This window comes from Acomys russatus, chromosome 1 (assembly GCF_903995435.1).
Source record: "Acomys russatus chromosome 1, mAcoRus1.1, whole genome shotgun sequence".
In the NCBI taxonomy this organism is placed as follows: Eukaryota; Metazoa; Chordata; class Mammalia; order Rodentia; family Muridae; genus Acomys; species Acomys russatus.
The window spans coordinates 63,160,695-63,186,321 of record NC_067137.1 but is presented as its reverse complement, the minus strand read 5'-3'; the positions used below and the strand labels follow the sequence as shown (position 1 = coordinate 63,186,321).

Here is a 25,627-nt window from a genome sequence, read left to right as displayed (position 1 = left end):
GCTCAGAAGAGCAATGAGCACTCTTAAGCACTGCACCATCTCTCTAGCCCAAAGCAGGCAAAATTTTGAAGAAAAATAATATTAGAAGTCAACATATCACAGTTGGAGACCTCTAAAGACCTGGGGAGTGCTGGGCCACATCTGGGCCCCTGGCATGGTTATTCTGTTGTAAGGTGCTGGGACTGCTTGGCAGCTGTTCTACCACTGAGCTGCAGCCCCAGTGCCCACAGACAGTTTTGATTTAAAAGAGAAGAAAGAAACAAACTTTCTGCTATTAAAAAAAAGGGGGGGGGGGGTGCTGGAGAGATGGCTCAGTGGTTAAGAGCAATCACCGCTTTTCTAAAGGTCCTGAGTTCAATTCTTAGCACCCACATGGCAGCTCAGAACTGTCTGATGCCATCTTCTGGTAGGCAGATGTGCATGTAGACAAAGTACCCATATACATTAAATAAATAAATAAATAAATCTTTTTAAAAAATGAACATAAGCTAGGCGATGTCTTTACCCCTCCAGCCCCTTTCCCAGAATGCCCCCTTCTATTAATGAGGTGATTTCTGGGGATTTATCCTAGAGGCCTGAAAATTCAGCCTCTGAGAAAATCAAGCACTTCTTTTGTGGGATACACATTTTGAACACATGTGTCTGATGAGAGCAAGTTAAACCAATGTATAATAGCTATTTTTAAATATATCATTTATTTTTATTTCATGTGCATTGGTGTTTTGCATATATATATATACTGTGTCAAAAACCCTGGAAGTGGAGTTACAGACAGGTGTGAGCTGCTATATGGGTCCTGGAAGGGTAGCTCTTAACTACTGAGTCAACCGTCCAGCCCCATATAGAAGTTATTTTATTTTATTTTATTTTTTTTTTTTTTTTTTTTTTTTTTTTGGTTTTTCGAGACAGGGTCTCTCTGTGTAGCCTTGGCCATCCTGGACTCACTTTGTAGACCAGGCTGGCCTCGAACTCACAGCAATCCGCCTGCCTCTGCCTCCCGAGTGCTGGGATTAAAGGCGTGCGCCACCACGCCCGGCCTCTAGAAGTTATTTTAAATGCCACCACCTCAGTGATTTGTTTAGAGAAAAAGAAGGGAATCTTTTGAGGCACTGCCTTTGAAAGGAAGGCTGGCAGGCTCTGTGTACCACTTGCGGCAGATGACCAGTGTCCTGGACTCTGCCAAGCCATCTTCCTGTGCGGTGGCACTTACCTCAGTGCACCCTGAGTGTGCTTTGCCACATAGCATGAAAAAACGTACCGAAAAAGGATACATCTAGTTCGCTCTGAAAAAGAAAACAAACAGGAACACAGTGAGAAGATGACCCTAGAAAGCAGGTCATCTGAGCACACAGGAACTGCTCTGCCCCAGCCTGAGGCAGCAAGTGCCGCTCTTAAACCTGCTGGAGCCCAGAGGTGGAGCCCCGAGCTGGGAACTGTGATTTAAAATAGGCAAAGGAGAAGAAAGCTGCAGGTCAGGAAGTAGGGGAAGAAGCAGGGTTGGTGGGTCACGCCTGTAACCTTGGGAAACAGAAGCCAGAGGAATGCCACGAACTCAGGCCTTCCTAAGATAATAGAGCAAGATCCTGTCTCGGCATGCCAGACAAAACCAAAACCAAACAAAAAGTGTGGGGAATAATAAAGTAACTCAACCTTTGTAGACGGTGTGTAATCTAATTCACATATCAGAAGCCTTAGCCATATGATTGGCAGCCACTGATTTACTGTAGGACTTTATCTTAAGGAGGCAGGGATAACGATAGGATAATCAGAGTGAAGGTATTATAATAGCAAACTACTGATAATAAATAATCCAAGACACTGTCAAGGGGGATGAGTTAGGTAACATAGCCATCAACGACGATGCAGATGTGCACCTACTAGCAGGCTGCTAAGTAAAATGCACGTTATCAGATGCTGTGCAACCTTGGAGATGTAGCTCAGGGGTACAGTGATATTTTTAATGCCTTGGGGTCGATCTCCACACCTTAAAATTACATAATATTAAAAAGTGGTATGCAGTCAGTCCTCTGTGTTCATGAACTGCATGTCCATTAGTTCAAGCAAGCACTGTGTGAACTGCTTGGAACAACCTGTGCTTGCACTGAACACAAACACCTTTTTACTCTTCCGTGACTTCTGAGGTGTCGCAGCTACTCATACAGCATTTGCTCCGTGCTAGGCGCATTCAGTCATTTGGGGAGTTTATGGGAGTGTGTGTGTCGGTGGCATGCAGACACCAACCGCTATACATAAGGGACTGAAGCACCTAGGGATGCTTTGTTACTTGTCTGCTACAGCTCACTCACACAGGGTCCACACAGCACACACACACACACACACACACACACACACACACACAGAGGGTCCACACAGCTCACTCACACACACAGGGTCCACACAGCTCACACACATACACACACACAGCTCACACACACACACAGGTTCCACACAGCTCACACACACACACAGGTTCCACACAGCTCACACACACATACAGGCTCCACACAACTCACACACACACATAGGGTCCACACAGCTCACACTCACACACAGGGTCCACACAGCTCACACACACAGGGTCCACACAGCTCACACTCACACACAGGGTCCACACAGCTCACTCACACACACAGGGTCCACACAGCTCACTCACACACACAGGGTCCACACTAGCCTTTACTCTGGCGGTGTACAATCTGAGTCTTCACAAATAGATAATGCCACAGATAATCCTCTTTCTCCTGATTATCTGTACTTATTTTTGTCAATAAAATAGTTATGCACAGGGGAACAGGAAGTGGAAATGAGATCATATGTGACAGGGAGGGACAGGAAACAGGCTGCCTCTTTCCACAGCAGTGGTGCTCACTGGGAACCTCCAGAAACTAACTGGTTTGGCTTTTGTTTTAGAAAATATGACACCGAGATGTGTTTCTTGGTTCAACAGAATGAAATGCATTTCCAATTTTTGGGGGTTGTTTTTTGAGACAGGGTTTCTCTGTGTAGCCTTGGCTGTCCTGGACCCCCTTGTAGACCAGGCTGGCCTTGAACTCACATCGATCTGCCTGCCTCTGCCTCCCGAGTGCTGGGATTAAAGGTGTGTGTGCCACCACCGCTGGCCTGCATTTGCAAATTTAAAATGTTGAAACTGTCTAATATAAAAATAGCCCACAAAGAATGCTCAAAATTTACAAAGCAAGATGGGAGCAAGGTGGTGCATACCTGTAATCCCAGCACTCAGGAGGGAGAGGCAGGCAGTTCTCTGTGAGTTCAAGGCCAGCCCACCCAGTCTACAGAGTGAGTCCAGAACAGAGAAATCCTGTCTTGAGAAACCAAAAACCAAAACCAAAACCTTACAAGCTAAAAACAAATCTTAGCTGACAGGGCCCGCTGGCGAACGTGGGGCCCTTGCTTTTTGCCCACACTCTTCCTTCTTGCTATCTCTCTATTCTGCTGGGTCATGGACAGGGTCATCCCCAGAGCAGCACAAATCCTACACCTGGAAGAAGTTAAAACTGTGTCTTGACTTCTGTGATTCATACAGTCACTGACTCTCTCCCTAAAATTACAGCTATAATTCCACATGTGCTGCTTATTTTTAGTAAGTGCATACAACAATAACTTAAAACCTTGTAGCAACAATGTATGAGCCTCCATTTATTCTCCCTGCTTTAAAACATTTTGGAAATTACATTCACAGACCAGCAGCCATCTTCCAAGCCCCATTGGTTAGAGACTGATGACAAGCCTCAACTGAAGATCCTGGCCTGGGGTGGGGCCCAGAGTTTGCATTTCCAGCAAATTCCCAGTTTACACTGCTGGTTGGTGCCAGAGTCTGCAGACCCCTGCATGGAGGTGATAAAAACTGGCTAGTTTCCCATGAAAAGCTGTTGTTGTTTTTTGTTTGTTTGTTTGTTTGTTTGTTTTGGTTTTTTGAGACAGGGTTTCTCTGTGTATCCTTGGCTATCCTGGACTCCCTTTGTAGACCAGGCTGGCCTCGAACTCACAGCAATCCGCCTGCCTCTGCCTCCCGAGTGCTGGGATTAAAGGCATGCGCCACCATGCCAGGCCTCCTCCTCCTCTTCTTCTCCTTCTTCTTTTAAACTAAAAAAAGAGTCTCCCGCTGTCTACAGGGAGCACCCTGAGGACAAAATTTTATTCCTTATAGAAACAAAGTCACTCCCTGCCACCCTCCCTTATGTTTATCTATAACAAAATAAATAGCTGCTCCCTCCGGAGGGGTGACAGCAGTCCTAGGTAGTCCAGTGGAGATGGAGAACTTTCTGGAAGGCCTTAGTGCCAAGTCTAGAGCCAGCTGTGATGGTTCTCCTCCTCCTCCTTTGAGTCTTCTAAAATTCACCTCAGGCCACAGAAAGTGAGTTAAAGACCTAACTTTCTTGCTCGTTTTGAGACAGGATCATATGTCATCTAGGCTGGCTTCCACCCCACCATGTAATTAAGAAAGACCTTGAACTCGAGGTTCTCTTGCCTCTCTCAACCTCTCACATGCTGGAGGTTACAGCCCCACCATACCTCAGAAGATATAGCGTCTACACAAGAGTGTGGCCTTGCTGGGCGTGGTGGCGTACGCCTTTCTCTAATCTCAGCACTTGGGAGGTACAGGCAGGCAGATCGCTGTGAGTTCAAGGCCAGCCTGGTCTACAAAGCGAGTCCAGGACAGCCAAGGAGACAGAGAAATCTTGTCTCGAAAAACCTAAAAACAAAAACAAGAGTGTGGCCTTCTTGGTATTATGCACTCAGTCTTGGTACTAACGGAGCAGTGTCCACAGACGACCTCAGGAAGCAGCAGCGTGTAGCAGTTCCTTCCCAGTCTTTTTATATAAAGGCAGAATGAAGTAAACAAATTTGGGAAATAGCAAGGTAGGGATGTAGCTCAGCTGGTGGAGTGCTTGCTCAGCATGCACAAAGCCCAGGCTCAATCCTCTGCACTGGAGGAACTGGGTGTGGTGGTACTTATCTATAATTCAAGGATCAGGGAGGTAGGGGCAAGGGAGATTTGAAGTTCAAGGTCACCTGGGTCACAGGAGGCTCTGTAGCTGCTCTTGGGGACAATACAAGCCATGTCCACTGATTCTTGTTTACAAGCTTGCTGCACTTCCAACTACAGAACTGCACTGGTCAGGGTAGTACGGTACCAGCAATGCTATGTTCAGGGGAATGGAAATGAGAGACCAGAAATAAACTTTTGCTTCTTATTTGATTAAACTTGTTGTTTTGGCTGGGCATGGTGGCACATACTTTTAATCCCAGTACTCGGGAGGCAGAGGCAGGCAGATCGCTGTGAGTTCGAGGCCAGCCTGGACTACAAAGCAAGTCCAGGACAGCCAAGGCTACACAGAGAAACCCTGTCTCAAAAAACCAAAACCAAAACCTTGTTGTTTCGTTTGCTGAGAAGGGGTCTCATGTAACCCATGCTGGCCTTGCCCTTGCCATGCAGGTGATAGCCCTGCACTCCGGATCCTTCTACGGCCACCTCAAATGGGCACCACCATTCCTGGCTCAGTCAGCACTTACTTAGGATCACAGTAAGAAGCTAAGACAGTCATGCACAGGAGAAGGGCACTTATTTCAACAACAGCTACTGAAACAAGCAGATATATACATGCAAATAAGAGTGGTGGTGCGTGCTTGCAACTCCAGCCTGAAATGGCGGGGGTGGGGGGGGGGGAGGTTCTGAGTTCCAGCTACGCATCCCTCGAAACTAAGGTAACAAAAGAATGAATCAAGACAGCCGGGCGTGGTGGCGCACGCCTTTAATCCCAGCACTCGGGAGGCAGAGGCAGGCGGATCGCTGTGAGTTCGAGGCCAGCCTGGTCTACAAAGCGAGTCCAGGACAGCCAAGGCTACACAGAGAAACCCTGTCTCGAAAAAACCAAAAAAAAAAAAAAAAAAAAAAAAAAAAAAAAAAAAGACAGTCCAGGACAGCCAAGGCTACACAGAGAAACCCTGTCTCAAAAACCAATCAATCAGTAAGAGACAAGCTGCGGAAGTCCACAGCACACGATTTGATTTCTGTGATGCATCTAGAACATCTGGAGACAAATCGGTGGTAACATGGAGTAGCTTGAGGAGCTCACCCGGGAAATGCTGATGAGTATGCTTATCTGTCACGTGATGTGATTTCCTTTAAGTGACAGTGGTGATAGCTGTAAGATTGTTAAGTACTAAAATGTGATTATATACTATACTTTAAATGGGAACATTTTATAGTACATGAATTATATTTCTTTCTTTTTTTATTCCCCCGAGACAGGGTTTCTTTGGCTGTCCTGGACTCACTTTGTAGACCAGGCTGGCTTCAAATTCACAGAGATCTACCTGCCTCTGCCTCTGGAGTGCTGGGATTAAAGGCGTGTGCCACCACTACCGGCCTACAGAATTATATTCAATATAGCTATTAACACTTCTAGAAAAGGATGGCTGGGAAGCATGTTCCTAAGGGGAAATTGACTTCTGACAGTAAAGCAACACTGTAGATGAAAATGATTCTCCCCCTTCTCTTATTTTATGTGTAACAGGTGTTCTGTCTGCATGTATGTCTGTGTACGACATGTGCACCACATGTGTAGTACATGTGTGCCTGGCACCCATGGAGGCCAGAAGAGGGCATCTGATCCCCCGGAACTGGACTTATGGCTGACTCTATGTAGCTTCCATGTGGGTGCTGGCAACCAAATCCATGCCTTCTGTGAGAACTAGTGTTCTTAACATCTGAACCATCTCTCAGGTGCCACTCCACCAGCCCCTGGTCCTTTTTCCTTTGAGATGAGCCTTCTGTGGATAGGCCAGTCTGAATTTGCTATGCAGCCAGGATAACATAACCTCGAATCCTGATCCTCTCACTCTATCTCCTAAGTGAGGCTATATGGATGTTTACTGCTATGTCCAGTTTGGAAAGTATTCTTTTTGTTGTTGGTTTGCCTTTTGGTATTCCAGATGGGGTTTCTCTGCCTTGGTTGTTCTGGAAGTCATTTTGTAGACCAGGCTGGTCTTGAACTCAGAGACCTGCTTGCCTCTGCTTCCCAGTGCTGGGATTAAAGGTATATGCCACCACCACCTGGCTGGTAACAATTCCTAAAGTAAAAAAGAGTTCTGTTCTCTTAGGAAGGAAAGCAAAAGGAATGTAAGACACCAGTTAGAGGGAAATGTCCTGATGGACTGTAAAGTGCTTAGAAGGGCCTGGGTTTTTCAGAGTTGCTTTGTGCTACTTAAGTTTTTGTCAACTTGATATAAACTAGAATTATCTGGGAAGAACTTCAACTGATAAAATGCTTCCATTTTCAACAAGCCTGTGGGGAATTTTCTTGATTGGTGATTGGTGTTGCTTAAATGACTCAATTTCTGGAAAGCTGGGTTAAACCATTTTTTAGCCATCAGACTTACCACTCTGCTGAAGTACTCATCTAAAACTTCCACAAAATTCTGTATGAATTCATAAACAGCCATCTCATTCTGAAATAAGAGAAAGCTGTATTAATTTTTTATTTTTTATTTTATTTTTTTGGTTTTTCGAGACAGGGTTTCTCTGTGTAGCCTTGGCCATCCTGGACTCATTTTGTAGACCAGGCTGGCCTCGAACTCACAGCGATCCGCCTGCCTCTGCCTCCCCGAGTGCTGGGATTAAAGGCGTGCGCCACCACGCCCAGCTAGCTGTAGTTAATTTTATCATGCCTGCGGGTAAAAAAAAAAAAAGCCCAGTGTGAGGCTTTAGAGCAACATCCCAGTCAGTGATGTGCAGAGGGCTCTGGGATGTGTGAAGACAGTGCTGTGGCTAAGGATGTAGAGTGCGTACCTAGGATGCTGCCCACATGCATGAAGCCCTGAACTTAGCCCCAAGCAACACATAAACTGAGTATGGTGGTACATGCCTGTAATCCAGGCATTTTAAAAGACATCTATTTTAAGACTGTTCCAGTCCATAATGAATGTGGTCAAACTGAAACTCCAGAGCCCCGGTTAGAGGTGTGAGCTCCACTGCCGCCCTTAACCAGCTGCCACTGAGACCCAGATGCTGAAAGAGGCTTACTAGTTCTCAGGGAGCAAGTAAAAAAGAAACTTCAACTTAAGGAGAAGAAAAGTCTTCCATCTTCCAAGGCTTTTCTGGCATCTTTTAATTAATTAATTAATTAATTTATTTATTTATTTATTTGGGTTTTCACGGTTTCTCTGTGTAGCCTTGCCTGTCCTGGAACTCTGTAGACCAGGCTGGCCTGGAACTCACAGAGACCTGCCTGCCTCTGCCTCCCGAGTGCTGGGATTAAAGGTGTACACCACCACCTCCTGGCGTTTTCTGGCATCTTACCTCCGTGTCATTAACTCCAACCACAACGAAGAGAGCTGCGTATTGCCGATAGATCAGTTTAAAATCCTTATATTCAATGAACGAGCACTAGATGAAAGACAGTGAGACGTTAATGTCTGGGTGACAGAGGTACCTTCCAACAGCATGCCTAATTCCTAGGTTAAGCCTTAAGACATGCCAACACACTCCTAGAAATTTCAACATTAAAATGTTAAACAACCTTTGCAGGCTTCTGACAGCAATCAGTGGTTTACTAGAAGCTTCTCTAGGAGGAGGAGCAGTCTCGGTAAAGTCCGAGGGATCACATGCGTCCCCCTTGTGCCTCTCTTTCATTCCTTTTCTTGGCTCCCTGTGTTGTTCAGCAAACAAAGCTAATGAGTTATTAGCAGAGCCGGGCGGTGGTGGCCCACGCCTTTAATCCCAGCACTTGGGAGGCAGAGGTAGGCGATTGCTGTGAGTTCGAAGCCAGTCTGGTCTACAAAGTGAGTCTAGGACAGCCAGGGTTACACAGAGATACCTTGTCTCAAAAAACAAACAAATAACCGCCCCCCTAAAAGTCACAGAGGAGCCAGCACAAGTAACCTAGCATCCGCCCACTATCTCCTGTACGTAACTTCTTTTTCCTAGATTCATGAAAAGAATCGATGTAGATTATTTTACAAATTATGTAACAGTGGCCTTTGTGCAGCAGATGTTAGACAAGATTTTCTTTTATAAATATTGCTTCTTATGAATTAATAACTAGTCTGTTTCCTTCAGTGGCTGCACACAGGGCTACCAGAAGTAGATGGAAAGCCACAGGTATAGCGGAAGTCTTCAGTGTCAAGCACAGCTTGGCCAAATGGGAAGGAGCATAAACTTAGTGGCTTTGCTCTTGGGCACACAGTGTGCCTGAGAACGAAGCTGCATGTTTGGTTATGGAGACCCTCCAGAAGGAGGGGTCTTGGCAGTCTGTATACCACGGAGGAATTCCAGGGCTTGGTTTGGTTTGCTTTGATTTGGTTTCCTTTTTTGAGACAGGGTTTCTCTGTGTAACCCTGGCTGTCCTGGCTTTCTCTTTGTGGACCAGGCTGGCCTTGAATTCACAGAACTCATAGAGATCCACCTGCCTCTGCCTCCCCAGTGCTGGGATTAAAGGTCTGCACCACCATGCCCAGCTTCAGGGCTTGATATAAAAGGATAGACCCAAGCATGGTGGCTCATGACTTTAATTCAAGGCTAGACCGAGGTGTCTCAAATTTATGGACAACCTAGGATCCAGAATATAGATCTACCTTAAATTTAAAAACCAAAGCTGGAAGCCGGGCGTGGTGGCGCACGCCTTTAATCCCAGCACTCAGGAGGCAGAGGCAGGCGGATCGCTGTGAGTTCGAGGCCAGCCTGGTCTACAAAGTGAGTCCAGGATGGCCAAGGCTACACAGAGAAACCCTGTCTCGAAAAAACCAAAAAAAAAAAAAAAAAAAAAAAAAAAAAAAACCCAAAGCTGGGCATGGTGGCTCACACCTTTAACCCCAGCACTCGGGAGGCAGAGGCAAGCGGATCTCTGTAAATTCGAGGCTAGCCTGGTCTACAAAGTGAGTCTAGGACAGCCAAGGCTACACAGAGAAACCCTGTCTCAAAAAACCAAACAATTAATAAATAAATAAAATAAAAAACCAAACCAAAATAAATAAATAAAATTAGGGTACAGAGCCAAGTCAGGTGGTACAGGGCTGTGACGTCAGCACTGGGGAGGCTAGGGCACGAACACTGAAAGTTTAAAGTCAGCTTGGGTTACAAAGCAAGACTCTGTCTCAAAAACAATAAAAAAATAACCAGGATAAGCACAGCCAAGACAGGGTCATGTTGTAGCTTCTGGTTCACTGTAGGGCCACTGAGATTGTTGTCAGTTGGACCTTTCAAGGCAACACATCTATTTGAAAGAACTGAATCTTTTCTTTTCTTTTCCTTCCTTTCTTTCTTTCTTTCTTTCTTTCTTTCTTTCTTTCTTTTCTTTCTTTCTTTCTTTCTTTCTTTCCGAGACAGGGTTTCTCTGTGTAGCCTTTGCTTTGTAGACCAGGCTGGCCTTGAACTAGATTTTCCGTTTTTAAAGTAAAGTGCTAGGATTAAAGGCGTGAGCCACCATGCCTGGCTCACAAGGATTTCTGACACAACAAAACAAAAACCAAGCACATCTTTGGACAGAATGAAACTAAGATGGTTTTTATGACACTCTGGTGCCTGATGCTTTTTAAAATAAAAATAATTTTAGAGTACTCCAAAAAGATCTACCAATATTTTTTTTCCAAAGGGTAAACTTCAGCCAAGGCTATACAGAAAAACTCCATCTCGAAAAACCAAAAAAGAAAAAAAAAGAAAAGCCCAAAACAGCAACAACACAAAGGGTAAACTTCTGGTGGAAATGCTGTTTAAATTATGGCAGGCTTGTGGACTTCCGGAAGACGCCAATAGGCCTCTCTCTCCCTCTCCCTCTCTGCCTTCCTCCCCACCTCCCCCCCTCAGTGTTTCCCACATGTGGTGACAAACATAGTTTTAAATAGTTCCTGTTTCCATCTGATGCCATCGAGCAGCATGTGCCCACAGCAGGCCGCAGGAGTAATTCAAAGAGGAACCAGGAGAGATTGCAATTGGAAAGCTGATTTTAAAGCAAGGAAACACACTTGTAATGTTCAACCTCTACGTGTTGATGCAATTTAGAATTTTATGACAGCTGATGCTGACACAGGCAACCTCCAGGGTGGTGAGATGGAGAACTGAGAAAAAAAAAAGGGGGGGTGATTCTAACTTTGTAACACTTGTCCAATGCTCTCTAAGAGATTTGACAGCTAGACTCAGATTAAATAATTCTCTAAGTTCTTTGCAAAAACAGACTCCATTTTTAAAATGTGCAGCAGTGGAGTGGAGTGGCCGGTGAAGAGCCCTAAAGCCAGCACTCACACCTCAGGGCCACAAAGGCGATCTTACTATGTTATCAAAGTATTCGGCCTCCAGGTTCTGGCAGGAGGAATAGATTTGTTATTTTATTTGTTCTGTTAACTTCCATTTCTCTTATCTACATAATCTAAAAAAGCAAGTTCAAAATAAGTTTGTTTAAAAATTACTAGTTCTGGCATTACATTGGTTGTATATTTTACAAAAGATGGTAAGTGGAAAAGAATTATTATCCACATGGAAATTGTATTATTATCCTCTGGCGTCATATGGGTCTTGAGTTTTCCCTGCCATGCTAGTCAGTCATCTGACCTTCCTGGTTTGGCTTACAGAAAGCCACCAGCCACAGACACGGCTGAGAGTTCTAAGGGCTAAATTCATATGAACAAAAAAAGAGCGCTGTCTTCGAGCAGGAGTAAATTTAGCAGCTATTTTTATGATTTACTAAGACAACCACCCTAAATAAAAACCCAAGACTTTCCGGGTTTGCTTCTTGCTATTCTTTTACAGGGCTGGTAAGAGCCGCGCTGCCTTTCATCTGCCTTCCCCTACTTGCCCTTGAAGAAATATAGTTCAGAGAAAATAATGGCCCCCAAGACAGCAACGAGAAAGTCATGAAGGCGGAGTTGCCTCCACAGAGAACAAATGGCAGCAGCCACTCACTTGCTCGCTGGACCGGGACAGACAGCCCCTGATGACCTCTGCTTCCAGAAGCGTGCGTTGACTCAGCTCCATGCGCTCATAGTACCTAGACAGCCGGGGCTGCCCCTGCTTGTTCACCATAAGGAAAAACTTGATCATTTTGCACCCTTTGGCCAGTTTCTTTCCAAATATAATTTTAAAGTCACAGCCAGCAGCTAGAACCTGGAGAATAAACAACAGAAAGGCAAGATGACATTTCTCAAAGACTCACCCCAACCCTGTTCGTTCTATAGATGAGCCAGAGCAAATAAACTATTTGACACAGCAGTACTCAATCCTAAGAACTAACTGAGGTTTAAGCAAATAAGAACCATACACAATTTCCACCAGTTATCACTTAACGACTTTGAGCATGCACGGTCCTTGTACTCACACTCTGTCAATTTATTAAGTTTCAGTGCCCACCGTTCAGTTCATTGAGTTTGGTACCCACCAAGGATGCTACAAACACCAGAATAATAAGGAAATGAAGATGTGATCATTTTTGCTTTTCTGGTTTTTATATCATCAAACAAATGCTAGACCAAGAAGCAAACACCAGCAGTGTGAAGTGACAAATTGTGACTGTGACAGGTGCACTTCCAAGGGTCCACAAAGGGACCACTACAGGAGGCTTAGGAAGGACATCCCAGAGAAAGGCACAGTAGCAGAGTCTTGAGGAATGACCTAGGACAGGCTCTGTGGCTGGGAAAGCAGGGTGATGAAGGCTCTGGGCAGTGCACGTGGTTGCAGGCTGGAGCACAGCAAGAACAGCTGTGGTGAGGGCTGCAGGGAGGGCTCAGCAGTGAGCAGAGGGGGCTGCAGGGAGAGCTCAGCAGTGAGCAGAGGAGGGCTGCAGGGAGGGCTCAGCAGTGAGCAGAGGGGGCTGCAGGGAGGGCTCAGCAGTGAGCAGAAGGGGGCTGCAGGGAGGGCTCAGCAGTGAGCAGAGGGGGCTGCAGGGAGGGCTCAGCAGTGAGCAGAAGGGGACTGCAGGGAGGGCTCAGCAGTGAGCAGAGGGGGCTGCAGGGAGGGCTCAGCAGTGAGCAGAAGGGGGCTGCAGGGAGGGCTCAGCAGTGAGCAGAGGGGGCTGCAGGGAGGGCTCAGCAGTGAGCAGAGGGGGCTGCAGGGAGGGCTCAGCAGTGAGCAAAAGGGGGCTGCAGGGAAGGCTCAGCAGTGAGCAGAGGGGGGCTGCAGGGAGGGCTCAGCAGTGAGCGGAGGGGGGCTGCAGGGAGGGCTCAGCACTGAAAGACTTGTTCCCCAGAGGCTCAGAGCTCAGTTCTCCTTACTCATATTAGGCGGTTTACAACCATCTATATCTCCAGCTCCCCCTCTTTTGGTCTCTACAGGTATCTATACGCATGTGCACACACCCCACACAGATACACACATACACACAATAAAATAATTAATAAAATCATTTTTAAAAAGAATGGCCCTAGGACATCCAGGTGCTCACACAGAATATAAAGAACTTTAGCAGTCTCGCTAAGTAGCTCAGTGTGGTGTGCACGAGACTAGGCTGGGCTAAAGAGTGAGAAACTCGGGTTTAGAGGTGGCTCAGAGGTTAAGAGCACTGGCTGCTCTTCCAAAGGTCCTGAGTTCATTCCCAGCAACCACATGGTGGCTTACAACCATCTATAATGAGATCTGGTGCCCTCTTCTGTCAGGCAGTTGAACTTGCAGGCAGAACACTATACATAATAAATAAATCTTAAAAAAAAAAAAAAAAAAAAGAAAAAGAAAAAGAAAAGAAAGAAAGAAAGGAAAGAATAATGCATGTTTCTACAATAGACATCACTTTCAAACATGGATGCTTCCTTCTACAAACTAACTTTACCTTAATTGTTTTGGAATAAAGGCACGTATTACCACATCTGGACCTAAGCTTTTCTTTACCTGAAACTTGCTCTATACCAGGCTGGCCTTGGACTCAGATCTTCTTGCCTCTGTATCCTGGATTAAAGGTGTGCTTGTATTCCAGCTGGCTCACACAGACCTAGAATGACTTTGGATGTGATCTCTTGCCAGAGCAGCCACACTCTGAATTAAACTCCTCTATAGACCTGGTTTGGTACCCAACACACACATGGCAGCTCACAACAATCTGTAACTTCAGCTCCAGGGGATATGATGCCTTCTTCTGGCGTCTGTGGGCATCAGGGACTTTTGTGGCACATTTACATCAAGGCAAGCAACACACACACACACTTTAATTAAAAAAAAAAAAAAGATCTACAATGAGCTAGGCCCTTCTAAGATTACATGGAAGAATTCTACCTTTGGCAAATGCAAATGAGTAGTTCTGAGACTAAGCAGAACTCCAGCCAAGTTATAGAGGCCAAGACACACACACACACACACACACACACACACACACACACACACACGGGGGGGGGGGCAGAGAGAAGAGAGAAAGAGAGAGAGAGAGAGAGAGAGAGAGAGAGAGAGTATTGCAGGAGGTTGGGTGAAATTGCTAAACAAAGCAAGACACCAACCAGTAAGTGCTATTTACTAGGGATTTTACCCACTTGAGATTAAGAGAATGTGTAACCTGAAAGCTTCAACTTTTGGATGACACAGCTGGGAAGCTGTGGCTTTGCCACTTGCCTGCAGTATTCTTCCAGGTTGCTTGAACCCCAGTTGGACAGCTGCTTCTGGCTTATGGAAGTGAGATGAGGTGACACGCCAAGGCAAAGGGTCTGGTCTGCCACTGCTTACTCTATGATTGGCTATTATTACCATTTCCTTGTTGGAGCTACAGATAACATTAGGGGATGGTGTTTGCTTTACCTTTTAGCCCCCCTCTTCCCCACAGTGCTGGGGACTGAACCCAAGGACCTGCATGTGGTAAGAAAGCACTCTGTCTCTCAGCTGCATCCCAGCCCATGCACTGAGCTTCACACGGTTTTCCCCCAGGGCACCTCCTACTTCCGAAGCTCTAACAGAGAGATGGCTTCCTCCAAGTGACTTCAAACAGTATGCTATAAGAGGTTAGGCTTGCCGGGCCTGGTGGTGCACGCCTTTAGTCCTAGTACTCCGCAGAGGCAGGCGAATCGATGTGAGTTCAAGGCCAGCCTGGTGTATAAAATGAGTCCAGGACAGCCAAGGCTACACAGAGAAACCCTGTCTTGAAAAATCAAACAAAAACGCTAGCCTCAGTACAGCAAAGCCTGGGGCTGCAGTGTTCCTTCAGTGAACAGGCAGAGCAGGGGGTCTTGTAGACCAGCTCACCCAAGGATATGACAGCTGGGCCGTGCGGGAGGCCTCTAGTCATTCACTCCCTCTTCCAGGGAGATAAACTCCCTGCTGTGGGTGGAACTGCCACACATCTGTGGTGTTTAGTCATATGTTACTTTTATTCTCTTTACAAAATACCTCCAGTAGCCAGGGTGTGGCAGGGCATGCCTATAATGCCAACACTTGGGAGGTGCGGCAGGAGGTCAAGATGTAGAGAGTTCAAGGCTTGCCTGGGATACTGGAGGCCTTGGGTCAAAACAGCACAATAACAAAAAAATTATCCTTTCAGCAAAGTTATTTATTCATGTAATAATGCACTTTTTTTCTTTTGGTTTTTCGAGACAGGGTTTCTCTGTGTAGCCTTGGCCATCCTGGACTCACTTTGTAGACTAGGCTGGCCTCGAACTCACAGCGATCCGCCTGCCTCTGCCTCCCGAGTGCTGGGATTAAAGGTGTGCGCCACCACGCCCGGCTTTAATGCACCTTTTTTATTTTTATTTTTATGAGCAATTAAAATTTTTGTGTCCAAATGTGATGTTATAAGCCTACAGTCCCAGCACTTTGGAAGTTGAGGTAGGAGAATCAGGAGTTCAAGGTCAGCCTGGGCTAAATGAGACCCTACCTCAAGAAACAACAACAATTAGCATAAAAATAAACAGAACCAATTGTGATTTGTTTGTTTGCTTTGAGACAGTTTCCGTATGTAGCTCTGGTTGTCCTGGACTCACTTTGTAGACCAGGCTGGCCTTGAACCCACAGAGATCTGCCAGGCTCTGCCTGGGACTAAAGGTGTGCAGCATCATACCCAGATAACTGTGATTTATTTATTTATTTATTTAGTTTTTTGAGACAGGGTTTCTCTGTGTAGCCTTGGCTGTCTTGGACTTGCTTTATAGACCAGGCTGGCCCCGAACTCACAAGAGATTCTCCTGCCTCTGCCTCCCTAGTGCTGGGATTAAAGGCATGTGCCACCATGCCCATCGTGATTTATTTTTAAAGTAATATTAATAGTCGATTAAGATAGAGGAAGTACTTCCTTGAGTGGGAACAGGCCAGTAAGCAGGGAAAAGGCAGCAGCTCAGAGGTCTGCTGTGCTGTTTTCATGCATGTACATGCACACACTTCGGTTTTGTTCGCTGCCGTCCCCTCTCCCCACCCTGGCTAGTCCTCTTCCTTCCTCCAAACAGCCTTTCCTTCTGCTTTAGGGCATACACGTTCTACTGTCCTCCACTGTTCCCTCCTTTTCACTGCCCTTAGACCTCTTCTTACCTTCTCTTCTTTCTACCTTTGTATCACATATGTACATGAACACACACACATCCACACACACACATCCAGATTTTGCACATGAGGAAAAAATTGTAACATTCGACTAAGTGGAAGCTCAGTGCCTCTCTGAGAGCTTTGAAGGCGGCACCAGGTGACCCAGCAGTGGTCCAGATGCAAGCCTGGCCAGCAGCAGAGGCGATGAGGCAGGGGCTTGTGCTCTGAGCAAGCCTGGCTAGGCAGCGGAGTTAGAAAGTTCAGCGATGAGTCGGACATTGTGGTGCACGCCTTTAATCCCAGCACTGGGGAGGCAGAGGCAGGAGGATCTCTGTGAGTTCAAGGGCAGCCTGGTCTACAAAGTAAGTCCAGGACAGCCAGGGCTATTACACAGAGAAACCCTGTCTCGAAAAACAAACAAACAGAAGGTTCAGCGATGAAGCAGCAACTCTCAGAGGGTCATGGTGGAGGAATGGAGAGAGTTTATTTCATGAATCAGGGACATTATACACCTCAGGCTGTGGGAAGGGTTTGGGGGGGGGGTGAAGGTGTTTGATTTGCTTGGGTTAGGAGTGCCAGGGATACTTCCTTTACATGCAGTAGCACAGTCCTATCAAAAGAAGGGAAACACAATACTTAATTATCCCATGGGGGGGGGGTTGGGTGAGGGAGTTCTAGGTACAGTTAGAGGTATGGAAAAAGGTCACTGACTGAAAGCTAAGGTACCAAAACATGTCATTAGCATGGGGAGGGTAGTTTCAGGAACCCCCAGGTGCACACTGAATGGGTTTATTATTAGGAAAGGGTTGGGCCTGGAATCTCCCTGAGGGCTGTGTGACTCTCCTTAGAGGATCAGGGGTTTCCCCAGATCAGGTGGAGAGGAAGGAACCCAGCAGAGGAAGGGAGTCTACCCCCAGACTTCGACCTTAACAGCAGGGTCCAACAATGGCGTATGTATGTGTATGCACACACGTGTGTGTGTGTGCACGCGCACACACACACAAAATCTAAAAAAAAATTAAATAAATTATAAACATATATTTGTATTTCAAAGGCCAGGTAAAAGGAAAAAAAAGTATTTCAAAGAGATATCCATGGTGAAAATTTTGCCATTAAATGTCCTGGTTGCATTAAGTGGTAAAGTGAGATGGAAAAAGATCCATCCCACTGAGATGTTACATAGAGAGAGCAAATTGCTTTCCACCTTATAATAGCAGCATTTCCCCTGCTGACTTGAAGAGTAAGGATGGCAGACTAGGACATTTGAAATGACACTCGTGGGTATGCAGGGTTCCTGAAGGGCAGTTTACAGCACCTGCAGGTTTGGAAGGACCTTGCTTTTTCTTGCATGCTCACACACAATCGCAGGACTGTGTAGGAGTGCACAATGGAGCACTCAGCTGTTACTGCTTTAAAATGTACACTGCCAGGACAAACAACATGGAGACTCAAGAGATAAGAACGTGCTGAGAAGTGAGCCGGCATGGCACAGGCACCTGTCTCTGGTTAGTCATCAGGGGGAAGGAAGTCAAACACTTAGTAAACTGAGGTAGAACAAACAATAAAGAACACATGCTCAGACAGCACGGGCGTGGTCAGGGAACAGGGATGAACTTCCTGTGTTTATGAACTCTGTGCTCAGCAATACACAAGGCTGTTGTGTGGAGGACGCTCTGCTATGGAAATGAAGGTAGTAGAGTCCAACAAGGAAGAATGGAGAATGGAAACTCTACTGGGGCGAACAGCACACAAGGGGGGAGGGTGTCCTTACAGGGAAGATCTCAAGAGGGAGGGGAACTGGAAAAGAATGTGTGTAGGTGGCGGTGGCCACGCCTTTAATCCCAGCACTTGGGAGGCATACGCAGGTGGATCGCTGTGAGTTCGAGGCCAGCCTGGATTACAAAGAGACTCCAGGACAGCTAAGGCTACACAAGAAACCCTGTCTTGAAAAACAAAAAAATTAAAAAAAAATTAATTTTTTTTGTAGGTTGTGTGTGCACATCTGGCGCCCAGATGACGACACTGGGCATCTCCCTCAATTGCGTTTCATCTCATTTTTGTTTATTTATTATTGTTGTTAGTGTGTGTGTATGTATGAAGGTGTGTGTGTCATAGTGCATGTGGAAGTGAGAAGACAACTTTCACAAGTCAGTACTGTTAGGTCGTCATAGCAAGTGCTTTTTGTATCCCCTAAAGCCACCTTGTCAGCCATCTACTTTATTTTCTGGACAAGGTCTCTCAGTGAAGCTCAGGCTGACTGATGTGGCTTGCCTGGCTGGCTGGCAGGCCCCACCTGTCTCTGCAAGGCCGGTGACAGGATTACGGATGTCTACTGCTACCCCTGGCTTTTTTATGTGGGTGCTGGGCATCCAAGCTCAGGTTCTCAGGCTTCCGGGGGACGCACCTTACTGACCGAGGCCCCTCCCAGTTTCTGGAAAAGAAGGTTTCCTAAGTTAGCATAGACAAGCTATAGAATCCAAGACTCGTGAGACTAGATGGACACACAGCTGCCAGAACACATCCATATCCCAGGGTCCTACAAGATGTCACTAATACCTGTAGAGAAGGGTGGAAATGACTAACCCCGCCTCCTTGTCGATCTGCTTGTTCTTACCCCGCCTCCTTGTCTGCATGCTCTTACCCCGCCTCCTTGTCTACATGTTCTAACCCCGCCTCCTTGTCTGCATGTTCTAACCCCGCCTCCTTGTCTATCTGCATGTTCTAACTCCGCCTCCTTGTTTATCTGCATGTAGTAACCTGTTGTCTTCTCTGGCTGTATGCAGTAACTGCTTCTCTACTCAACTCTATATAATAGACACACTGCACTTCAGGGAGCTACGGTTTTTCCAGCTGAGGAGCCAGATCATCTGATGCCATTTTTTCTGTCCATGTATCCATCTGTCTTTTCATTGATTCAATGCCACAATTAGGCCCATCTTTGGGAGCCATGTGGGGCATGGCATATAACATTGTGTAGAATGTGCTTAGTATCTGTGATTAAGGCCAGATGTGGTGGGGAGGTGGAGGCTGGCAAGTCTAAACCATTCACAGCTGCATAGTGAGCTGAGGTTCAGTCTAGGCTGTATAAATCTCTGTCAAAACAAATCCCCAAATATTTGTGACTAACATATCTCTGAAATTCTTTTTGTTTTTGTTTTCTGGTTTTTTGAGACAGGGTTTCTCTGTGTAGCCTTGGCTGTTCTGGACTCACTTTGTAGACCAGGCTGGCCTCAAACTCACAGAGATCCTCCTGCCTCTGCCTCCCATGTGCTGGGATTAAAGGCCTGTGCCACTCGTGCAGAAATTCTTAAATCTGGTTTGTTCCTTGAGAAAGCTGAGCTAATTTTTCTTTTTTTTTCTTTTTTCTTTTCTTTCTGAGACTGTTTCTCTGTGTAACTTTGGCTTTCCTGGAACTGACTCTGCAGACTAGGCTGGTCTTGAACTCAGAGGTCTGCCTGCCTCTGTCTCCCAAGTACTGGGACTAATGTAGTGGGCCACCATTACTTAGCTTCCTTTCTACCTCTAAAAAAAAAATATAGCAGGCAAAAATGGACCAAGACAATTTCAGGCATGTACTAAATTGAGTATCATTCCTTTTTTTTAAATTAAAGAATTTATTTATTTATTTATTATATGTATATGAGTGCTCTATTTGCATGTACATCTGCATGCCAAAAGAGGACATCAGATCTCATCATAGGTGGGTGTGAGCCACCATGTGGTTGCTGGGAACTGAACTCAGGCCCTCTGGAAGAGCAGACAGTGCTCTTAACTGCTGAGCCATCTCTCCAGCCCCTAAGTATCATTCTTACTTTGTTTTGCTCTTCTTTTTTTTTTTAAGATTTATTTATTTGCTGGGCGTGGTGGCACACACCTTTAATCCCAGCACTCAGAAGTCAGAAGTCAGAGGCAGGCGGATCACTGTTGAGTTCGAGCACAGCCTGGTCTACAAAGTGAGTCTAGGGTAGCTAAGGCTACACAGAGAAACCCTGTCTTGAAAAACCAAAAAAAAAAAAAAAAAAGTTTTATTTATTTATTACCATGTATACAGTGCTCTGCCTGCATGTACACCTGCAGGCCAGAAGAGAGCATCAGACCACATTATAGATGGTCGTGAGCCACCATGTGGTTGCTGGGAATTGAACTCAGGACCTCTGGGAGAGCAGGTGGTGCTTTTAAGCATTAAGCCATCTCTCCAGCCCCTGCTTCTGCTTCTTTTCTTTTTGACACACGGTTTCTCTGTGTATAGCTTTGTCTGTCCTGGAATTTGCTCTGTAGAATAGGCTGGTCTCAAACTCACGGATCCATCTGCCTCTGTCTCCCTAGTGCTGGGATTAAGAGGATTGCCACCACGTCCAACTCATTTCTTACTACTTTGAATTTTATAATAAAACGTAGCAATGTTATATAGTTCCTGCTGAAATGTAAACAGGTAATTAAAATTGTCCAACTAAGAGCCTGCCAATTGTCCCCAGAGCACATAAACTGATTATACTTCCATTTATAATCATCTGTATCTTTGAATAGTAAAAATATCAAAATTACTTTAATAGTAGTTAAATAAAAATATTTCAATAATAGGGATATCACATAATTAACTATTACTACTACTACTATTATTATAATTATTGGTTTTTCAAGACAGGGCTTCTTTGTGTAGTGGCCCTGGCTGTCTGGGACTCACTTTGTAGACCAGTTTGGCCTTGACCTGAGTGTTTATTATCTTTTTTATTATGTGTGTGCTATATGTGATCTGTGTGTATATATGCACCTGTGGAGGCCAGGAGAGGACATCAGACTCCATGCAGATGGAGTTACAGCGGTTTGTGAGCAGCTCAGGTTTCTGCTGGAATCTAAACAAACACTGGTCCCTATGAAACAGCAGCAAGCACCTGTGGTACTAGGGTACTCTTCAGCCTCCACAAACTAAACCAAGGAAAGCATGCAGAATACAGCAAGAAAGCATTTATAAGCAAGAAAAGCCATATGGGGCATGGAGAGATGGCTCAGAGATTAAGAACTCTGGCTGTTCTTCCAAAGGTCCTGAGTTCAATTCCCAGCAACCACACAGTGGCTCACAACCATCTATAATGAGATCTGATGCCCTCTTCTGGCCTGCAGGCATCCATGTGGGTAGAATGCTGTATAAATAATAAATAAGTCTAAAAAAGAAAAAAGAAAAGCCAGATGAAAAGTATGAGTGAAGTAATCTAGAATATGGCAGGAGGGAGAGGGGGAGAGAGAGAGAGAGAAGGAGGAGGAGGAAGAGGAGGAGGAGGAGGAGGAGGAGGAGGAGGAGGAGGAGGAGGAGGAGGAGGAGGAGGAGAGAATGTTTGTGAGGTGGGAGGTTCAGGTTTAGTGTATGGATATAGCCAGGATATGTTAAGTGAGCAGGGGCTGGCAAACGTGAAGATTCTTGGAAAATGTGGAGATTCTTATGTATCAGTGAAATAGTATGAGATTTAAAATATTTCTCATGCAGAAAGAAAAATACAGGCCGGGCTGTGGTGGCACATGCCTTCAATCCCAGCCCTCGGAAGGCAGACACAGGTGGATTGCTGTGAGTTTGAGGCCAGCCTGATCTACAAAGCGAGTCCAGGACAGCCAAGGCTACACAGAGAAACCGTCTTGAAAAACCAAAACAAAACAAAAAAACCCAAAACAAAACAAAAATCCCAAAATCAAAAAAACAGTAGATGTAATAAAATAGCAAAATCTTGATAACTATTAACAAGAGCTCATTAGGGTAGGGCAGGGTGTGGTCAGTGATAAGAGTTCATTAGGGTAGGGCAGGGTGTGGTCAATGACAGAGCTCATGCTTCTAGGCAGGTCGGTCCAATTCCCAGTACCAACTCCTATTCCCCAAAGCATCCAAAACCAGCCCATGCCAGACACAAGTTAGAATACCCAATTATGGTCTGAGGGTCTAGTCAGGAATTCAATCTTCAGTATTGCAAAACCCAAATATTCTGATTGCCACCCTCAACTAAAAGAAACAAAGTTCAATAGAGTTATTTTAAATGTCTCTAAAGATTTTTCCAGTCCTAGCTACTGGGGAGGCCGAAGCAAGAGAATCATAAATTCAAGCCCTGCTCTAGCCACAGAGCCAGAGTAAAGCCATCTGGGGCAGCTTCGCCAGACACTGTGTCAGAATGAAAAGTAGGTCCAGCAAGATGACCCAGCGGTGAAGACTGTTGGGCCTGATGACCTGTATTTGACCCCTACCCCAGTGTCCATATGGCAGAAGAACTGACTCTAGGAAGTTGTCCTCTGACCTCCACATGTGCCTTGGTATGTTAGTGTGCATTCGAGTGTGTGCGTGGGCATGTGTGTGTGTGTGTGTGTGTGTGTGTGTACTTTTCCCCCACACAAAAATACATAGATGTAAAAAAGAAGGGCTAAGAGCCAGGTGTGCGAATCCCAGTACTTGGGAGGCAGAGGCAGGCGATCTCTGTGAGTTCATGGCCAGCCTGGTCTATAAAAGGAGTCCACAGAAAAACCCTGTCTCAAAAAACAGACAAACAAATAAAAAACAAAAACAAGAAAAACCAACCAACTAAGCAAACAAACACAAAGAGTTCCATCTTTTTTTCTATGGGATAACTGTCAGGTACTTTAGGTTGGGTTGTTAATAGAAAGACACAATTAAAAGTTGTTAAAATATGCTGTTATAAGTAATATACTTTTGTGAAATTTGGGCAATTTAGAATATTTTCAAGGGGATGAGGGTCTGGCTCAGTGGTGTGTATTGTACATGTGAGGTCCTGGGTTTGATAAACAATATCAGAAAGGAGAGAAGAAGAAAGAACAAGACCAAACCAAACCAGGAACAGTCTCCAAAGGAGCACAGTGTCATGCACAGGTTGCTCAGCACAGGTGTCCTTTGCCTGGTGTCATCTTTTTTAACCCATCTTGATGCTCCACTGGGAGACAAGCCACATTTTGAAGCTTGTCAAATTATCACAGTCTGGTCAGTTTCTCATTTGTTCCTATTTTCCAATTGTTCTGCTCTCATGTTTAGAGACCTAGTTGTACAGAAGGGATTAGGCTCCAAGGAATCTTTTTCTTTTTTCTCTTTTCAATTTTGATATCTCTGTAAGTTAGCTATTATACAATATTGCCACAGCCTACTTTTTTTCTGACTCCTATTACCCAGGAAACAATTGAATAAATTTGGATTAGAATTTTATATAGTATCCTGTGTTTCTTAAAGGTTTGGTGTCCATTTTCTACAATCTGTAAAGGTCTTTTCTTCTCTTACATACAATATTCTATTTACCTGATTCAATAACCCTGCATATTAATGTTATGTATACTCCATATAGATTACAAATATGTAAGGTATTTGAGCATTATCTATATCTAACTTATTTAAAAGCCTAGAATTCCCTGATATACTTTGGCTTGCATAAATACATAAATATATACTTATAATGATAATAGCTAGAAACAACATCTGTAATGGTAAGTCACTATCTGATCTCATTTAGAGCTGCCTCTTTCTTTTCTGTTATGCTGTGTTATGTGTGGTATGCTCCTTTGGTTTGAACTCATGTCACTTCTTTTTTATCTTCAAGACTGGGTTTCTGGTTCCTCTCTGTAGCCTTGGCTGTCTTGGAGCTGGCCTCAAACTCAGAGATCTGCCTCTCTGTCTTCCCAATGCTGGGATTACTGGCATGTGCCACTGTGCCCACCCAGCTTCATGTGGGTTCTTATTAAAATTTTTGTAGGCTGTAGTATTTGTTTGCTCTCTTACTTTATAAATGTATATACCTTGCTATTTTCCAAAGTAACTGATATTACCTGACTAATTTCAAACATGCTAATGCTTCAGGAACCAGAGAGAATTCTGAGCCTATTCTTAGGACAGCAGGCAAACAGTAAAGGGAGACTTTATTTCCTTGTCTCTAAATGCACATACACACACACACTCACTGATATAAAAGGGTGGGGACCACTTCCTATTATATAATGGCACTTGCTAGAGTCACTACAAACTGTGTTGTGACTTGTTCTCTCAGCTGTGAAAATAAGAATGCTTGTCATGTCCTTTATGATGAGGAAAAACAGTATTTATGAACCTGCTGAGTTCTCCAGTGGACAGGTGACAGGTGCGTGGTCAGCAAGACTTACAAAGGGCTTAGGTACTCACAAGACATACCTTAGTTCTCAAAGGCAGAGTCAAGGATCTCATATATCACATGGAATAACTGATAAGAAGGTATTTGAGTACCATCTCTTTCCAAAGTATTTAAAAGCCTGGAATTCCCTGGTATACTTTGGCTTTCATAATACATGTAGATGTAATATGACACGTCCAGATGGGCAATACCAGAATAAACATATGGGTCCAAATATTACTAGTAGGAAAGAAAACAAAAAGTTCCCTAAAAACTAATCTGATTAAAAATGTAGGCATTGTTGGGCTGGAGATATGACTCAGATGTTAAGAGCACTGCATGCTCTTCCAAAGGTCCTGAGTTCAATTCCCAGCAACCACATGGTGGCTCACAACTATCTATAATGAGATCTGGTACCCTCTTCAGGTGTGCAGGTATACATGCAGGCAGAACACTGTATACATAATAATAAATAAATCTTTAACAATGTAAGCATTCTTTTTTATTTAAATAAACACTGTGCCCTTCAGGCTAGACTGGAACTCATCATGTAGCTCAAGGCTCAGACTTGCAGCAATTCTTCTGCCTCAGCTTCCCCATCACAGGAAGTACAAGAGCAGCCATACTTGGCTTACATAGGCTCTTCTGAAGATCATGAACTAAGAAAGCTGGTGTGTATTTGCAATCCTGGCACTAGGGTGGCAGAAACAGGAGAATCACATGCTCAGGGCAGGCTGGGCTATAGCGTGCCATGTTATTTTACCCTCAATTTACCTACCCCCAAATCATTCCGAAACTTGGAGAATCTGGGCAGGGAGCAGGGATGAATAGAATTGATGAGAGGACAGAATAAATAGAAAGCTTCAAAGTGGGACTGAAGAGAGGAAATGACTCCGCCACAGATGAAGAAGGAATTCCAATTAGGTAAGTTGAATTGTGATACTGTAACTCAGGAGAACTGATTCTCTAAGAGTTCCAGAAACTCAGGTCAGTGTTCTCAGGAGTAGTGGGCAGAAAGCATTAACATTAACAGTGTAAACATCTCAGCGAGGTACACATTTTGCTATTTGTA

The 25,627-nt window shown here is 45.0% G+C and overlaps 1 protein-coding gene across 1 annotated transcript in view; it reads right to left on the bottom strand.

Annotated features, from left to right (window-relative positions):
* Positions 1–25,627, bottom strand: part of Ap4s1 (adaptor related protein complex 4 subunit sigma 1) — a 37,456-nt gene that overhangs the window by 7,613 nt on the left and 4,216 nt on the right. The window contains exons 2-5 of the mRNA XM_051145842.1: positions 11,918–12,118; positions 8,324–8,410; positions 7,405–7,473; positions 1,272–1,283 (exon numbers count right to left, since the gene is read on the bottom strand). Of these exons, the coding sequence (XP_051001799.1) occupies positions 1,272–1,283; positions 7,405–7,473; positions 8,324–8,410; positions 11,918–12,055 (306 nt within the window). The 5' untranslated portion in view covers positions 12,056–12,118. The remainder of the gene's footprint in view (positions 1–1,271; positions 1,284–7,404; positions 7,474–8,323; positions 8,411–11,917; positions 12,119–25,627) is intronic.